The sequence below is a fragment of the Diadema setosum genome, chromosome 1 (genome assembly GCF_964275005.1).
Source record: "Diadema setosum chromosome 1, eeDiaSeto1, whole genome shotgun sequence".
Lineage (NCBI taxonomy): Eukaryota > Metazoa > Echinodermata > Echinoidea > Diadematoida > Diadematidae > Diadema > Diadema setosum.
Window position 1 is genome coordinate 47,349,941 of NC_092685.1, and position 19,250 is coordinate 47,369,190.

A 19,250-nucleotide genomic window follows, 5' to 3' on the forward strand; every position below is an offset into this window, starting at 1 on the left:
GGGTAGCAAAAATAATAAACATACCATGCTGATGCAATTGGCGGTACTTATATCAATTTGTTGTGGAGAGAGAGAGAGCTGGAGAGAAAGGAAGAAGTACGAATGTTTGGTATTGTATATTGTGCAAGCACTTTTCCGCACCTCATCTTGACAAATGTCTGTGGCCGCAGCCTGGCTCCATGAATTATGAATTAATAATACGCCATCCAAGGCTGGTGTCTGGGCCCGGAGTCTCTCATTATGGGACATGTGACGGCCTCGTCTTTGTTTAAAGGGATCATATAATTTTGGTTTAGACCTAACTTCAGGTTTCTATCATTTTTCTGTGATATAATGAGAAACCTCTTATGAAATATTAAAGAGTATGTAATTTCAGGAGGAATTCAACATTTATTTGATGAATATCGGTTTTGAAATGGTTGAGATATCCAAAAAGAGCAATCTTAATAAAAGGCGGGACCCACCTTTAATTACGATTGCTTTGTTTTACTTTGTTTTTGCATGTTTCAGCCATTCCAAAACCAATTTCCTTCAGATAAACTTTGAAGTATTCTTAGAATGGTATGATCTGTATTATTTCATAAATGGTTTCTTGGTGTCTCGCAAAAAGTTAAAAGCTCAATCCTCGTCTCCACCATTCCTATACCATCCCTTCAAATCTTGTCACCATGTTCACACAGAGGAAAGTTTCAGCTGTGTTAGACTCTTCTGCCAATCCAGTCACTGATCACAATGTGCTGACGAGGACAGAGCATCATATCGGAAGAAAGGGATGTACTGTTTGACATCTTTTAGAGCAGATGGTGACTTGAGCATGCTTTTATCACATTCAAATGTATCCGAGAATTATGTGAAATTGATTTCACATGAAAAGCACACAAAATGGTTATTTCCAGGAGGGCCCCTAATGCCCCATCCTCCTCCCGATTAATGTGAGTCATCGTCACTGCTTTTGTTGTTTTGGTTTTTTTTTTTTTGCTTATTTTTAATAGATAGGATTGGCTTTGCCTTTCATTGCACTGACAGCCTGTGCATGGTGCCACAAACTGCTGTACAAATTATTACAAAGTTTCCTCACATATTTTTCAATGGTAGTGCAATTAAAAAAGTTACCCAAGGGTGTGTTTAGACTTTTGCAAGTGCTTAAATTTGCAATTGTGGTGTACAGAACTGAACGGAGAAATGTTTGTGGGCATGTGCATTCGTGTCAGGATCAGAGTTAATATTTTTGTGTATTTTTTATATTTGCAAATAGCACCTGACTCATGAAATTTGTGAAAGATAAAGGCCTTGCAAAATATTTGGTGTATACAGTATTTATATCATTTCTGTCTGTCTGTCTGTCTGTCTGTCTGTCTGTCTGTCTCTCTGTATCCGTCTCTCTCTTATTCACACTCTCTAGACACAGACTCTCATACTTGAAAGTTTGTTAGGGATTTTGAATATCTCCTTTCCTTTGCATTTGTCGCAATCTGCATTGCAATATAAAAAAATGGTCCATCTTCAATGTTCTTTCTAACCCTTGTGATAATATGCCTTGTGCTGTGTGTGTGTTTGTGTGCGTGTGAACTGCATGCCAAAAAAAAAGAAATCAATTCCTTTAGTCCCATGATGCAACTTACAACACTCCGACAGACGAATGAGAGTGTTTGGGGTCATGCCCTGGTCATTGTCTAGGGACCATGGTTTTTGGAGATTTAAAGTGCTGCATGTGTAGACAGAAGAGTTTTTGACCATGTTTGAATTGATTTTTCCATCGAGATCCAAAAACTGAAAAGTTGTATATGTGTGTTAATAAGGCTAGTTATTCAAGTGTATAGAAAGCAGAACATTGTTTGTACATGGAAAAAGTGCCTCTTGATGACTTTAGAGTGATCAGTCCCTTAGAATGTGACTCACATACAAATACAAGTACACTTATGACATTTTAAAATGCATGGATACTTTCCTCTTTTTGTGTCCCAAACTGAGTGTTTCCTTTCATTGTGAAGGTATACATTTAAATGTGTGGCTTTGAATTCCTTGTTGATCAATGCTTACAAGTACTGTGCGATTCTACTCAACCAAAATAGTTCATTGCTATCTAGGAGAGTGTAGTAGAGATTATTGATTACAATATTTCATGCTTGTTTTACAGAGCAAACAGTCCTACCACTAATTAATGTGATGGCCTAATTGGTAGGAGCCTTCAGGTAAAGCCAACCATAGTAGTGTGGTTGTCACAGTCCACCAGTCAGACTGGACTAATGATTTACTGGACACAAGAATGCTCTTAATTGGAGCTGACCCACAAGTTATGCGTACAGCCAGAATTTTCTCGGCATAGCTCTGCATATTGCAAGTGAACAATAATCTCTGTCTTACTCGTACAATGTCTCAGTACACTATTGAAAGTGATTTTGTTGTAGTTGACCTTTCTATCTATGGAGTTACATAAATCAATTAATATTTTTAACTTTCTGCCTTGCCTCGGAACAGCAAAAATAGCAAGAATAACAAAAACATTCTTGAAATTACTAGTGTTTCTGTGCTAAACATCAGGCTAAAGCTATTTTCTCATCACCATGGCAGTTTCATGAGTGAGCACAGACCATGCTCAGCATGTTGTGTCCTCAAGGGAATATGCAAAATGTCGAGAGCATTCTGAGAGTATACTTCTATTTCTCCTCTCAGATTGTAAAGCAAAACAAAGATTCTGTCTCTCTTTTTCCTCACTTCCTTTTGTCATGGCCTTACAATCTCATCACTTTCACTCGTTTGTGTAGTCAACTGTCTTTCAGTCTCATCACGTTTCAGTTTTCCTTCATATTTCTCACTATATTTCGGCTCCTTTGACTCAACTGTAGTCGCTTTCATTCCTCTCATTCCATTTCCCCTTGTCTCCCAGCTCCTTTTGCAGTCGCTTCTTTTTTCGTCTTTTCTGATTCAGTTTCAATGAAATCTGTATCTTCTCCTCGCTCCAGCGTTTTACATATTATTTCTCATTTTCCCTTTGCACTTGTCAGTATGATGCAGATGCGGTAATGGAGGATTAATTAGACAGGAAGAACTGAGTCATAATCCCCAAGCACAAAAAAGAAAAGGCTACCCCAAGGAATGCCGACAAGCCATAAATAATGACGGTGAAATCCCCCGTGCTCATCTCCAGCCCGTTCCCCAGTGGAAGCCATCCCAATCCAAATCACAGTAATTGCACAGACTGCACTTGTAAGGCGAGCTGGGTCGTTGCGCTCCGAGAAAGGCATACTATTTGTACAGGCAGATGAGCAATAAGCGGGCAACAGCGGAAACCATGATTTGATATTCTAGAGACATCAGTCTCCTCGTTGAAGGGGAACATTTATAGGCAGCTCTTACTTGGATCTAATAACCTAGTCTTTAGAGGTTGATTTGATTGTAGGAACCCTGTCTCGGAACCTGATGGATTTGGAATACTGTAAAGGGTCTTTCTGAAGGTTTCTTTGTCATCATTTTTGCATGAATTTTTTACTGCATTTTTTAAAAATCCAGTTTGACTGTAACAGTTGAAGTATATTCTGAATGATGTATCAGAAAAAGCGCTCCCATTTATTTGTACAGGTTGGTAAAGAATAATAGAGCGGTCTCATATATTTCAAGCACTCTGTAAGAATAATGTGATTTTGACACAAATCAATGCTAGTGTACAGTAGTTTGCCTCAAAATGTAAGCAATTGGTCACCACAGATGTCAACATTCAAATGCTTTTGTCAAATAAATTGCATTTCAAAGGTCTAATATACTGAGACAATTTTGCTGACATCCCTTTACCTTTGAGATCTATTCAGACTTGATTTGTGTGCCTTTTCTTGTTTTTATCACCATATAGTTCCATTACATATTTAATCTTTCTCTTTTTTAATAGGATAGCCTGTCAGTGTGCCTCTTTTACTCTTTATTGTCATTCATATCAATATTAGTTGCAGTTTTTATAGGCGACAATACAGTGCTATCTTTTTTTTCCAATCTTTTGTATTTCTTACAGTGACTACTTTTGGCATTATACAAATGTATCTGTTTCATCTCTTATATGAATAGATACTTTTCCTGGCATCACACTGAAATTGGCAGTAGCAAAACATTGCCCCATTATCTGTCAACAGATTTCATTTTGGTGTTTATAGCGAGTTCAAGTTCTCCACTTGGCATCATCCCATCCAGTGGGCTCATTACTGTCCAGATAAGACCAATCATATCTCAGTGACATCCGGGAGGATGTCTATCGATGGGATGGGGAAGAGTGGGACCGGTCTGTCATCAGCTCGTGATCCCGAGATGCAGCGCTAGGCTTGCCAGTCGAGAGATGACACGCAAGCAAATCAAATCAAGCGATATTAGGAGGAGGGAGGATGAGGTTGGGAGGTTGGATGGTTGGTTGGTAGGTTTTGGGATGGGGAGGAGGGAAAGCTATCTTTGTTTCGGTGGCAACATGTACATGGAATCGGGCATCTGCTTTTCAACAAAATACAGCACTGCATGGGTAGAGAATGCTGGTTTGGTATCATAAAAGTAAGCCAAGTTCAGTGGGCCAGAGTGCCAACTTTTCTGCTTTTTGTAGACAGGATGAGGAAAGGAGATAAAATATCTTATTTCAGTCAGATCAAAAGACATCTCTGTTTGGCTAGTCTCAACAGACCTTGTAAACAAATGCCTTAGCAGGTAAGACTATACCAACAAATTTGTGTCCAGAGTATGTGTCACTGGTATGATTCAGGAGTAATGGTTGCTGTTGCCATGACAACGTCATTCCACATCATCACACAATTGTTTGGGCATCCCTTTACATCATGTCTCACCTGGCTTCAAAAGAAAAACAGAAAGAAAGAGAAGGTAATTCAAAGACTTTGTACAATCGGGAGAAATGGGACGTGCTACTGAAGTTTTGTGTGTATCGTTTTTGGCACAGTAATCACCAAGACATCAATCAGTCTGGATGTGAGTAGTGCACACTCCATCGCCCAGGCAGGCCAGCATCAATAAATGATGCTCTCCCAAATACCGGCCTTGATGACTTGATGCTGACTCATGGAGGGGAGGTTGTGAAAACTCTGGGAGATGATGAAACACACTGTCTTACCTGAGGCGAACAGAACGCTACCAGCTGGTGTCCTTGTTCGTTGGACAATAATCCTATCTGAGCACTTTCTATTGCGACTTGTGGGCGAGAAGACAAAATAGAAATTTATGGCATGATGCAGCAGTCAAAAATATCACTTGTGCAACATTACAGCATTCATGTTGGTTGATCTTCAAGGAACCATGTAGACATGGCACATGGTGTGGCTGTTACGAAGAGATCGCATGGATACAAATTGCATGATGGGAAAATTGAAGCAGGTGTGTTGAATGCAATGTCATAAGCTGGATGACTAATCCCAAAAAAGAGCAACAATAAAAATGATTAAAAACACCGCACACAAATGAAATAGACTTTCTTTTCTTACAGCTACTTTATATCACCAAGGCAACAACCCCTAGCAAAATTGACATTTTTGGAGACTTTAGAGCAAACTTTTCCTTCTGATAGAAACTTTTGTTAGATATTCCTTGATTTACCTATCAAATGATTTGATTATAGCTCTACTTTTGTATCATCAGGTTAACTGTGAAACGTGTATTATAATTAGTTTTGTGTAGTACCGTGTTATTCAACTCCTTCCTGGCTTATTATTTTTCATATGTAATGGATCAAGCCCTAGAAACATATTCTTACAATGAAATCAAAAAGGGTTACGTGAATGCAAATTAGGCATTCGAGACAGCTGCTCAGCTACTCAAGTGTGACTGTGCATGATGCACATAATGATGAACATTCCTACTTTGGCACCATCACATATGAATGGTGTCATCACTGTAACCCATCTCAGGAATTACATCCAGATGAGCTAATAAAATGGTTCATTGATTGTCTTCATTTCAGTCAGACACAAGTGTGAAACATCAGTCACTCCAGAAAAAATGTGAGGCAATGTGATGATCCGTCATTTCCACTTTGATTCACCCCAGATCTTCGGGTGCGACGAACCCAATGATGATTGGTGCTGATGTCCCGCGAAAATGCTACAGAAAGCCGTCACATGTTTCTGTGATCTTGGGCATGTGTGGATGCGGGATTCGTGTAATCTGATTATTCTACCTGGTCTGGGGCATTGAGCCTCGTGTGGTGACGCGGGGCAAATACTCATGACAGACTGGATGCGTTGGATGATGTTGTAGCAGACCGTGGGGGATTGCGCTGATTGAAAGGCCATATTGATGCTTGGCATTCCTGGATGCAGGAGTAGAAACTTTTATGCACCCACTGAAATGTATTTGAGGGGGCTTCTTCATCAGTTGGTGTCCAGTGTGCTTTTAGAAAAGCAGCCTGCACTTAGTCATTCTTCGGGCCTTCAGCTCCTTTAATGGCTTTAGTGTGTCATTTGTTTCTGCAAAGAAGATTTTAAAAAAAATTTCAGGTCAAAATTTGCCTAAAGCTAAGCAAAAAATCAGTCTATTTCTAACTCTGTTTAGTGTTATTTCTAACATATAGGCCTATTGAATGCTATTCATTACATTATCATTTTTACTGCAGTGGCCATTTACCACACATCACTGAGTCTTTCTGTCCTTTGTTTCGTTTTCCTAATTGCACCATGATTTTATACTCATGGCAGTATAATAAAGTAATAAAGCCATTTAGGATACTCTCTAAATATCTGTAATACCCAACTTCAGAACATCCCTAATTGCACATGATATTATGCTCATGGCAGTATAATAAAGCAATAAGGCCATTTAGGATATTCTCTGAAAAATCTGGAATACCCAACTTCAGAACATCCCTAATTGCACACGATATTATGCTCATGGCAGTATAATAAAGCAATAAGGCCATTTAGGATACTCTCTAAAAAATCTGTAATACCCAACTTCAGAACATTTAAGTTCTACAATTGCCAACTCCAATTCATGTTTATGCAATGGTTTGATACTCAACTCAAACGAATGACATTGATATTGATACGTAACCAATATTTGAAATTATAGATGATCAACGTACCAAACCAAGACATAGCCCTATAACTGTCAATTATCTGTGGACAACTAAGCCATAAATATATTGTCTTTATACCTTTATAAAGTATGAACTCCTTGGCACAGCATTATCAAGTCATTAGCAGAGGTAGTCATTTTATGAAACATCCAAATGTAAGGTGCCTAACCCGCTAACTCTGAAAAAACGCAGACACATGCACTCAAATACACACATGCACAGACTTGCTAAATGCCACATATACAATGTAGTAAGGGAAACTCAGATATTGCAAATGGTATAGAAACGTGTTTAATTTGGGTCTAGACTTTTAAATAAAAGCTTTCTATTCTAGTGATCATGATAAAAAGCACTGCAGCGCTCAAATTGCTAAATGAATTGAGCATAAAAGAAAGAAAGAAAGAAAAAGAAAGAAACCAACAACAACAACAAAAACTCAAACTCATGGATCATAGTTGTCAATGTGTAATTCAAAGACACCACCAGGCATCTCATCAAGCAATTTGTGGAAAGGTGTTTGATGTAACACCCCTTATCATCACTTGTCACCTTTTAGCTGTGGCCGTCTCACACCCTGCTGATGACCATTAGCTTGACCACTCAGCATGACGTGTATCAACAGCCCATCCATTACAGTCAGTGGTGTCCGGAGAGTGCCCTTCCCTTCCTATCTTGTCTTTTGTCAAGGCGCTTGCGCTGTCCAGCTCTGCCGAGCTCGCTTCATTTGCCTCCATTCACCCACCACCATACAGTGAGAGGGCCTTGGCAAAAGGCTACTTCCTACCTAGCTTAAAGGGTGTGTACAGTTCTGGTCGAGGTGAGGATTTAGCTTTTAAAGTTACGCAAGATATTCAGAAACCACTCTATCATATGTCAAAGAGCATGCAATTCTAAAGGATATCAAAAGTTTATTTGATGAAAATCGGTTTTGAAATGGCTGAGATATCCAAAAACAAGGTGAAACAAAGAGATCCTAATAAAGTTGTGGCCTGTCGCTTTTTATTATTATCACTTTTTTGGATATCTTGGCCATTTCAAAACCAATTTTCATCAAATAAACGTTGAATCCTTCTTAAAATTACACGCTCTTTCATATTTCATAAGAGGTTTCTCATTATCTCACTTAGAAATGTTCAAAACATGAATCCCTTACCTCAACCAGTACTGTACAGTCCCTTTAATGCCAAAACTTCTGGCATTTTTTGTTTCAGCTGTATGCTTCAGAGGCAGAAATTCTTTCTCAAAACAAATTATCACATAGCTTTAAAGGTAGGGGATACCTTTTACAGACCTCCCAAAATGCAGCAAAACATTAAATATGAACCTCAGGGGACTTGCTTAGGCCACTGTTTAGAAATTTGGAAGTCAACAGTTATCTAAAATTTGAATAATGCACAAAACTCAACTACTCAGTAGTTCTGTGTGTCAGCCACACTTAAGCCTTTTTGTTGCATTCTTCTGTATTTGTGATCTATAAACACAAATCTAAAAGTACAAGAACTGATGTAATGACATATAGAATGTGTGGCAAGACGATATAGAAATATGTTTGTAAGTGTTGATGAACTTTCTTCACAAAATATACATGATGGACACACATGCAGTACATGGGTCTGCAAAGGTAGCCTAGTAATGTACTGGAATTTACGGTGAGCCCCAAAAACAATTCAATTCAAAATCTAACGGTCAAAAAAATGTACTAAATGTTACCTTACACTTTCAATACTTTATGGGAGTTTCCAAAATGATACTCTCTTCAGCATACCACTGTATTTATACAACTCTTCATTTAAGGCGTGCAAATGGGATTCCCTACCTTTAACAGCAATGAGTCTTTTATGCGACAGGAGAAAATAGCTTTCATGTAGATTGTTAATGTGATATTGATGCTCATATACATGCAGAAATTTTTCATAACCCCCAGAGACTTTTTAGCTTGTAATGCATTTTTTTTTTCACTTCTCACCAGGGCCTGCTCCTCACTGCCTCCTTACTGTATAATTTCTACATTTCCTCCCCACTTCTCCGCTTTCTGTTTCCTATCTTTCTCTTTGTAAGAATCATATATGGATCTTCCCACTCAAATGTGTGGGAGCTGTGTCTAGCCACATCATCTTTCTCCTTATTGCTCCATTACTCTGCCCCTTAATCCAGGCATGGATTCTTATTTGAGAGAGATGAATACAAGTTTGTGGCTTGTTTCATGTTCATGAGAGAAAAAAAAAGAAGAGTCCATGTCAATGCTCTTGCACAGCATTAATTGAACACCTTCTCATTTGAACTTTTGCTGACTTCTTATACAACACAAGCAAGTTACAGCCTTGGATATCATGAGTGTTTTGTGAACTGTTTACTGTTTTTACATCTGTATTCTTGTAATGCCCATTTTCTTTAGAGAGCAACTACTTTTTTTCCAAAGAGTATTTCTAATTTGTATCAGTGAACCATGCCAATATTCATGGAAGGTAAAGTCAGGCGTCATTTGCCTCTGATGATTGATACTGAATGATGGCTTCAATCAGCCTCTTGCCAGGATCATGTTTTGATGCAAGATGATCTGACTGCGAGGCAGACTTTACTGTGTCAGAGGTCAAGGTTAAAAGATGAAAATGTGAACTTAACTTTGAAATGTAATACAGTATACATTTCTTAAAGAGGGAATTCAGATATCATTTTTCTTTTCTTGAAAAGTATACAATACCTTGACCTGATACTGAGCTACAGGTTAAAATGAATGGTTAATATTCTAATGAATTTTTATTCTAGTTATTCTAATATTCCTTCCTTGTGGAAGATCAAGTGCTCTTTTGATGTCCTAGAAATTTTCTTGTGTAGTGTACTCTACCGTTATGACATCACAAATGGCTGTGGAGTTCCCGTCTATAGAAAGTGGCACATAAATTCCACCAAAACTTTGAGAATCCATATATTGTAATGGATGGTCCAGTTTTCCTCAAACTGCCACTTCAAAATGTTTCACTAATCTTTGTACATTCCACTTATGTATGTGTGGGAAACTTTTTCCATTCAGGCATGCATATAGTCATTGATGTCACAGTGCATGAATGTCAACAAAATCTTGGTATATGCTAGCATAAGCTGCAGTGTGCTTCTACCATAGAGAAAAATAAGATGCTTTTGACTTGCCAGAGTTTACATCAACAACCTTTCTGGATTTGTCACTGTCAGTTGCTTGTTTAGATGTCTGACAGTCATTGACTGGCAAATTCAATTTTAGCATTGCCTGGCAACTTGCGATGCCATCCATATCTCACTAGAATCTTGCAAATGTACCAGTCCAATGTGCTTGTGATTTTTATGTTTCTTTGTTTCCTTGCTTTCTCACTAGGTTCAGAGAGAAAAGGAGTTCAAGACAAAGATGCTGAAGAACCACATTGGCCAGTGCAGCAGCAAACTGAAACAAACAACAGGACTGCTGGAGTATAGCATAGAGGTCATGAAGGAAGGGGACCCAGCAGCATTTCTTATGGTATGGACTAATGATTTTAAAAAAAAAAAAATTAACCATTGCTTAGGCAAACTTTCCATCATGGAAAATTTGTCTTGTCATAATATTTTGTGTCACAGAAACCAGAATCACAGATTACAGTTCTAGTTACAAAATCAAATGTTATTATTGACAAGAGAAAGAAATAAGATTTTTTTTTTTTTTTTTTGTAAAAAAAGACACTTTGTGTCATGTTGCATTGTACAACTTTATACCATTTCAGGTACAAGTAGTCAGATACTGCTCCTGCAATTCCTTTATGAATTGTTACCCTGATATTATATCATACCAAGCAATGCTTGTACGAACATCAAAACAGTGGAAAAAGGTAGGCCTGTATGAGTCGGATTACTCATCAATGTTTAGATGAATCTACAGGATTCAAGGCTGCACACTGGCACTGGTCTGATGGTCCCTGACCAGTAAAAATCACTGTCGACTAGTAACTTTTTTCACAAATGGAGCACAGTAGAAAACATGGAAAAACTGGGTGCCTACTGGTTCTGATCGACAGACACCTCATGCTTTGACAGACGGGTCAGACCAGTGGAAAATAATGGGTTAGTGTGCAGCCCTGCCGTATTGCAATTTTATGAGAAGGGATCTTCAAGATGTTGGATTCTGAAGCAGCATGTTGTGGATGCGGGTTTCCATGGGAACATATGGAATCTTCAGACAGGCTGCATGGGTATTCAACAAAGATATTGAATGTAAATGCACTTTTGCTTTTATTGTCTATACTTGCTGGTTCTTTCCTATAAGTGTTGATGTAAGTGTGTCTGTTGTTCCTAAGAGAGGTGATGGGGGGGGGGGGGTTACTTCTTTCGTGATCTATCTGATGATGAAACCATTGGCGAGACTGCCTGTCCATGAACTTCCAACTATTGAGGATGTCTAGGATCTTAGATACTTTATTTTGGGAGTTTTACTTTGATTTAAGTGATTGGAGTGTTACTCTTATTGAAAGTGGGCCTCAATTTCTGAAAGAGTGCCTCACATTCTGGAAGAGTAGATGATACAGTGGGGTGTAAATGTATCCTGACAGATATTTGGGGGAATAAGATAATCTATAAGGATGGTTATTGATGTATGAGAAATGAAGAATGTAATATCATATCGGTGTCCAAGCTCGCAGACAAAAATCAATACTTGCTTCTCATTAGCTGGGAAAAAAAAAAGAGCAGTGGCAGCTGGCTTGATTTCATGTGGCACTGCTGTAGTGTTTCAGGCTTCTGTATGATTCATGTTGTCTAGACATGATACAAACTGTATGAGGTCAGTTGGTAATGCAGTCCAAATAGAGCTGTTTTTTGCCCAGATTACAAATGGCTGAGTTGTTCATTTCACCTGCTTCCTTCAACTTATTTGTGTGTGTGTGTGTGTGTGTGTGTGTGTGTGTGTTTGCGTGTGCGTGTGTGTGTGTGTGTGTGTGTGTTTGTGTGTTACTTTTGCTCATATTGCATAAAGTAGATCTTTCTTGGCAGTTGAACTTGAAAGAAAAAATCACATAGTGTAAGTTTCTATTGTCTATTTATCATTACTATTTAGAACAAGACGAGAAGGCATCATAAGGTAGCAATGTTACGGGTAAGGTACATGATTGTGTCTTCTTCTGAGGTACAAAGGGCTAGGGCGTGGGATGATAATATTAAACTTAATTCCAATAAATGTACTGTCAAAGAAAAAATATATTTTGTGCGAATCTATCTAGAAATGTACATGTGAAGGCACTCACCCATTATAACTCAAGGCAAAGTGATATTTTTGTTGCTCTCTCTCTCTTGCTCTCTCTCTCTCTCTCTGAACTCTGAAAGAATAGGTCAGTGAAAAATGAAGTCAATGTACAGATAATGAGTTTGCTATAAAGAAACATTTGAATAGAAGAAAAAAAATAGATGTATGAGTGACACTTCTGCCACCAGGCTGTCAGTGAATGATGTGACCCATGTTAAAGAGATCTTCTAGAGTAATGGAGTGATTTGGTTCTTTTGAGGCTATTACAGATCTGAAGGGTTTTTTTTTAGTGTGTAACCTTTTTATGGGGGGGGGGGGTGTATGAGGGAACTGTTGATACCACAAGGACAGTAGACAGCCCATTTTTCATAATCTGTATGTCAGTGTAAGAAAGTGATACTCTAACTGTGTGTGTATTAATATGTGTGTGTGGATGTGTGTATGTGTGTCTGAGCTATTAGCTTTCTTCAATTAGAGTACATGAAAAAATTCATTTGCATGAATCATTATTGCAAGAGAACAACCTCTGTGGTGAAGAAATTGATTGATATGATCACTGTAGATCATTGCTGAAGTCTGTTAGAAAAAAAAGAACGAAAAAAAAAAACCTGGGCCCCATTTCCTAAAAGATGTTAGGATGGCAACTCTTACTGGAATGTCAACTTCCAATAGCAACAGCCAATCAGGAAGCTGGATTCTTGTCATTGTCATGACAATTGCCATTCCAGCAAGAGCTGCTATCATATCAACTTTATGAAATGGGGTCTGGAGTTTGGAATGTAGGTGATTTCATCTGAAATGTCATCATTGCTGTGATCAGTAAGATGACTCACATAGATGAGAAGAATGCCTAGATGTCACATCCAGCCGGACTGTAGAGTGAGGGTTGTGACAAGCCTCTGATACTTTGACAGGATGGTAGATGAAATTTGTGATCATGTTGTGTATTAACAGCAAAGTGAAATGACCAGTAGTTGCTATAGTGGGCATGTCAACTTCATTGCAACCATTCATACTAAGATGCCAGTAAATACATTTTATTTCTTGGAATTTGCACGCCTTGCATTAAAATGCCTTGACCCTCAATTTTCTAGGTTTTCAGTGGCTTTAAAGAAAATGAAATAAGAATTTAACAATAATTGCCCCTTAAAGTGATGATGTCAGTAACTGGAGATCTTAGAGAATCTTAACAGAATTATCATTTCAGATGTTTTTTGATCACTACGACATGAACTGAATACTACATTTGTATGTTTTCATACGCAAGCTTCAGACTGCTACAAGCTAGTTGTACAGATAATGATGCTTTATCACAAAAACAGGGGCTACTATCTGAGAAAGAAATGCAGGGGAGATGAAATGAAGTCAAGCACAGTCTGACATTTTTCACTTTCCCAGTAGTAGTCATAAATGTAAGATATCTTCATCTCCTGAGTTCAGATGCAGTGGAAGGATAAGCCCTGTTTTCGTTTGATGGCAGGAGAGACACGGGGACCATGGTAACCGGGGCTGGCGTAAGGCATCTAAAGCCACAATTATGAGTGTTGTCACGGAGACTGGTATTAAGGTCGGGATGACTCATCGGCTGAAGACAAAAGGCATCACTCATATTTCCCCCCCCCCCCCCCCCGCCTTCCTCCATCTCTCTCCTCCTCATCACTACCAATTCTCTCTTCTCCGTCTCCCTCTCCTCCCTACCATTGACCTGCATCACCGTTTCCCCTGTAAGACTGGAGGCTGTGGGTGGCTAGTCTACATGCAAGGCTGATGTTTTGTTTGCTGGTATAGCCATGCTCTGATGCATATAACAGACACTCAAACTCATTAGATCCAGACCGTCGAACTATACTGAATTTAGAAGAAAGAATCTGAATTTTGACCATTCCAAGCTCTTGTTTCAACAGGAGTTTCCTAATTTTCTAGATAATTTTACTACACCCTCCTATGGGAACTGCTCTTTCTTTCCTAGTTTTGAGCCAAATCATCCCTATTTTTCAGTCAGAAAAGTTGGGAGGTCTGTTAGATCGGACTCTAGTGTAATGAATTCTATTACAATCAAACCAGACCTGGGTAGAGTGAGCATTGCTTACTAGAGATTGCGTCAATACGCTGTCAATTTGCCCTCCTTTCTTGTACATTGTAGACATGACAGGAGTAAAATTAGTGAAAGTATCTTTTTGATATGGTTGAAGAAACAAGGAAATGCACTGAGCCCACATCCTTGTTATTAGGTACAGTAGATCATGAATGAAAACAACTTACTTGAATATATATGCTGTGGTCAAGGGTCATATACGTACATGTATGTATGTCATTAGCATCGAAATACTGTATCTTGACTCTCTCGGGATACAACTTTAACATGAGTGCAGGTAAACCAAGTGGTTTAGTTACAATTTGTATACAAATTATAGAAAAATTCTCTAAATGGAGGTTCTTTATGCAGTAAGCAAAGTGAATGTGATTAAATTTTCAATATCTCAGTCACTTTGATATCATATTTGCCATCATCTCTGTTTGAAGAAGTTTTTTCTTTTGCTTTTTCCTCCTCAGATATTAAAGATCACTTCTGTTTTTCTCCTAGAGTGTATGGGAGGCATACATGTACCAGGTGTTAGAATGGAACAAATTCCATCTTCTTGCATTGTAGAAATCTTAAAAGAAGATTTTATGATGAAATGTTTCCACTACCTATGTTTCACGTCTTTTTTAGTTCATAAATGAGAAAAAATGAGAAAAAGTGTATATTTTTTCTCTTACTGTGTGGGAAAGTTCAGTGCTGCTGTGCATTTATAGACAAAAATGTATCAGAGAGAAAAAATATTGTTTTCATCCATTTTTATGCCTCCGCCCTTGAGAGCATCAGATGCAATAAGTTTTTGGGTTGTCTGTATCTTGTCATGATTAAAGGAAAACTGATCTGTGGATCGGTACAAGGCCCAGGTATGCTATGGGTATGAAACGTGTATGGGCTGATTAGATTTAAAGGGAAGGTAAACCCAAAAAGCAATGTGGATTGAGTGAAAGCAGCAACATTAGTAGAACACATCAGTGAAAGTTTGAGGAAAATCGGACAATCGATGCAAAAGTTATGAATTTTTAAAGTTTTGGTGTTGGAACCGCTGGACGAGGAGACTACTAGAGGATATGACGCATGAGTGGACAACAATACAAAGAAAATATAAAGGAAATTCAACAAAAATTCACTTTTCTAGAATTATGAAAGAGCAATGGACCAACCTCTTTCAGAAAGCAGGGGGAATAATTGCTACCCTTAACATATGTCAATATCAAGTTGATGGATTTTGTAATTTTCATGAAAAATGGATTTTTGTAGAATTTTCTTTATATTTTCTTGGTATTGTTGTCCACTCATACGTCATAACCTCTAGTAGTCTCCTCGTCCAGCGGTTCCAACACCAAAACTTTAAAAATTCATAACTTTTGCATCGATTGTCCGATTTTCTTCAAACTTTCACTGATGTGTTCTACTAATGTTGCTGCTTTCACTCAATCCACATTGCTCTTGGGGTTTGTCTTCCCTTTAATGCAAAATCTCTCCAGGTTAAAGGTCAAATGTCACTGAACTTTGGCTGAAAAAGGCATTTTTCAGCTGTTGCTTCATCTAAGAATGTCCGGTGGCAGTATGATATTGTAGAAAGGGTCGAAAAAGATGGACAAATATGGACATGAAATGAAAGTTGTGACAATGTAACGGTCAAGTTCAAGGTCACTGTACTTGTTATTTCCTTCCTAGGTGTCAGAAGCGTTGGTCCAGCGAGCCCAGATGTCAGAGGAATCATGGGACAAGGAGCTGCTTCTCCAAGCTCGTGTGGCCCCGGAGTTTGATCTGACGCTGGACAGCGCCCCCGCTGTCCAGGCCATAGAGAGGCTCAACTTTAAAGAGATGAAACGTGAGAATTTGCTTCTTATTTCCCTGTCCCATCTTACCAGAATGTGTAAGCTGATTTAACATTACATAGAATCACCAAAATTTATACCAATACCCCTTTATAGATTTTTATAGTCAACATGATTTTTCACTTTCAAAGTGAAGTTGTAACCCCTCCTTTAAGCACACTTATATTTGTCACCAAAATTTCATTTAGAGTCACATAGAGCATGCCATAATGTATCCTGTATTCCTCAATTTATAAACTCACCTCATCACACTACATTTACATAGTCATCAAATTAGGACCAAGCACAAATTAAGGCATCATTCGGTAAGGGAATGTTTTCATATGAAATTTCCTCACATGTATGAGTTTATGCACTCTACGTGTATGTCTGGGTTTGCAAAGAGTAATTTTTACCATGCACCTTATATGTTGTATGCCCAGAACTTTAGTGTCCTCATTTCATTGCCATGATGGGCATTTGTCAAATTTAATTTGTATTCCTCCTTTGCCTTTACATCAGTAATATTGTCTTTTTTTTTTTCATTTCAAAAGTTTTCATGAAATATACAAGTGGAGTTTTCCATGTCCTGTCTTGCCTTGCACAAATCCCAGATTCTAAGTTTGTTGAGATTGTTTTTTTTTTCCTATCCAAGACCCCTTGTTACTTAACAGAAATGAGTTTAATGCAGAACACCTTCTCTTTTTGAAATGGGAGTGATCCTACCCATAGTGTTGAATATACTCTCTGCATAAAAGGGTGCAGAGTGGTGAGGTGTTTGATCAGAATAATGATTTCCTCTGAAGGAACAAAATCATATTTCTCTGTACACTGAATTATTGTACGGCACCAGAAATTTGTGCCACAGGGATTGACAAAACCTTGGCTCGGGTGTTACTTATTAACCCTTAAACAACCATACTCTCAAACTACCATTGACATTTTATACAAACAGGTTGCTATTGATGAGATAATGACAGATTCTTTCTCATTTGAGCCAGAGGCAATGTGTTGGTGTGACTAAAATCAATATGATGCAGACACTTCAGTCACCCATGAGGTTATCTCAGCTGTGGATTAGACACTTGAAGTATCTGCAGTCTAGATCATATGTGACCGTGCATCACAAAACGAACACAAAGTCGCCAGACATGGATTTTTTGTTAAGTTCAGATTCTGAAAGAGCAGACTCTAAGCTAAAGTTAAGAGTGTGCAAAGGGTTTTCAAGAAATGAAAAAGGGACTCTTTAAGACACACCTTATCACAGTACTCTCCCAAAAAAGTTCTCCAGAAAAACTGCTAAAAACACAATTTCCTGTCTGTTTTATGATCCCAAACTTTAGCACAATAAAGAAGAAGATTTGCCCGTGCAGAAAATATAAAAAACTCAAAACTGGCTAAGTTGACCCATTTCGCCTATTTTCAGTCCTCACACAAAATCAACGTATGTGACTTTTTGTTTTGGGCGTTTTGTGATGCACGGTCACATATGTCAAATCATTTTCATTTCAAGAGTTTTAACACATGCATGTTCTAAATCTTGCGAAACCCTAGAATTAATGTCCCTCTTACACCAGTGTTTAAAACATGCTGTTATGACTACTCCTTTCCCTGCCCCCCCCTCCTTTTTTTCCAAAAATGATAGCATTCCTGCAAGAGTAACCATTGAAGAATGTTGTGTGTATAGGTAGAAACTTCAAATGCTGACCATGCCCCATGGTTGTTACTTCCAACTCTGTACAGTTTCCCTGGGCAGGGCCTCTATGTTGTAAATATTTAGTCTTCAAGAAGATGGGATGGTGATTAATTTATAGAGGTGAATCAGTGTCAGGCATTACCATGGCAACCAACCTCCACCTGAAGTTGTGGAATGCCAGTTTTAGGACCTCTCTTTAATGGACCGAAGATAAATGCGTTTAAGTGCTTGACGGTGAAGTTTTCATCGAATTGACAAGTTGTTGTGAAGTTTATCGCACAACTACAGGGAAGGGTTGTCCGGGTCATATCTATTTCAATATTCTTATCAGATGCTACAGTGTCCCAGTTGCCTGATGAAATACATGTAGTATAATTTTCAGGAAAGTAGATAATAAGTAGATAGTGAAATATATGGAGAGGTCATTCCCTAATTTTTTTGCGTGTTAACTTTTTTACATGATCAAAGGATTGGTGAGGCAGAAATATTCAAATATTTTCTGCAAATGAAGTCCTCTAATTTTTTTTCTCATACTTGTAATATATTCAATATTGATTAGAGTTAAATACATCTTGTAGCAATGCAAATACTTTGTAATAATTTATTTCATATTAGTCTCACCACAAGGGTGCATGTATTTTGAGGTCAATTTCTATCCAGCCAAAACAATATGTCTGTGTTCATTACATTCCACCTCATCACCCTAAAAAAGGAGTGGACATGAACAAGGGTAAGAGAAAATGGTCATCCAACTCCATATTGTGTGTCATATCATTCATATGACTGTTTTTCTTGTTGTGTAGCTGTGAATGGCTTAAGAAGTAAAAACAAAGTCAAACTGTATTAGTTATACTGTTTGCCCAGGATCCATACTTGGTGGTGACAAATGCACACCTCCGCATATTTAGTGCTTGAATGCTATAAATATGAAACAGATTTGGAGCAAATATGTTGCATGGCTTTATATTGCCAGTTCAAAGGTCAGACTTCAATTTTCACAGATACATACTCGCTCGATTTTCCTGCGCCCTAACCCATGCTTTTTGTGCTACATCATTCGTCATCATTCAGAGCCATTTTGCATTGGTCAAATTTGGACTAATTTGAAAGCCAACAGATATATAGAGAAATGTGTCCATCAGTATGTCATAATGGCATAATGGTTGCACGACAAATCAATCTCACCCCAGCATGCCTAGTCTTCCCCTCCCCCCCCCAAAAAAAAAAACAAGGACAAAACAAAACAAAACAAAAACAAAACAAAACACCAGTCAATAGATTTTTTTTTCAAGTTGGATAATGAATGAATAAGAGAGGGAGGGGGGAGGGAGAGAGAGAACACACCAAATGATACATATGAT

At 38.2% G+C, this 19,250-nt stretch overlaps 1 protein-coding gene across 1 annotated transcript in view; it reads left to right on the forward strand.

Annotated features, from left to right (window-relative positions):
* LOC140236595 (E3 ubiquitin-protein ligase TRIM9-like) overlaps positions 1 to 19,250 on the forward strand; it is a 73,486-nt gene that overhangs the window by 40,135 nt on the left and 14,101 nt on the right. Inside the window, exons 4-6 of the mRNA XM_072316521.1 lie at positions 10,401 to 10,541; positions 16,051 to 16,207; positions 18,602 to 18,619. Coding sequence (XP_072172622.1) covers positions 10,401 to 10,541; positions 16,051 to 16,207; positions 18,602 to 18,619 — 316 coding nt within the window. The remainder of the gene's footprint in view (positions 1 to 10,400; positions 10,542 to 16,050; positions 16,208 to 18,601; positions 18,620 to 19,250) is intronic.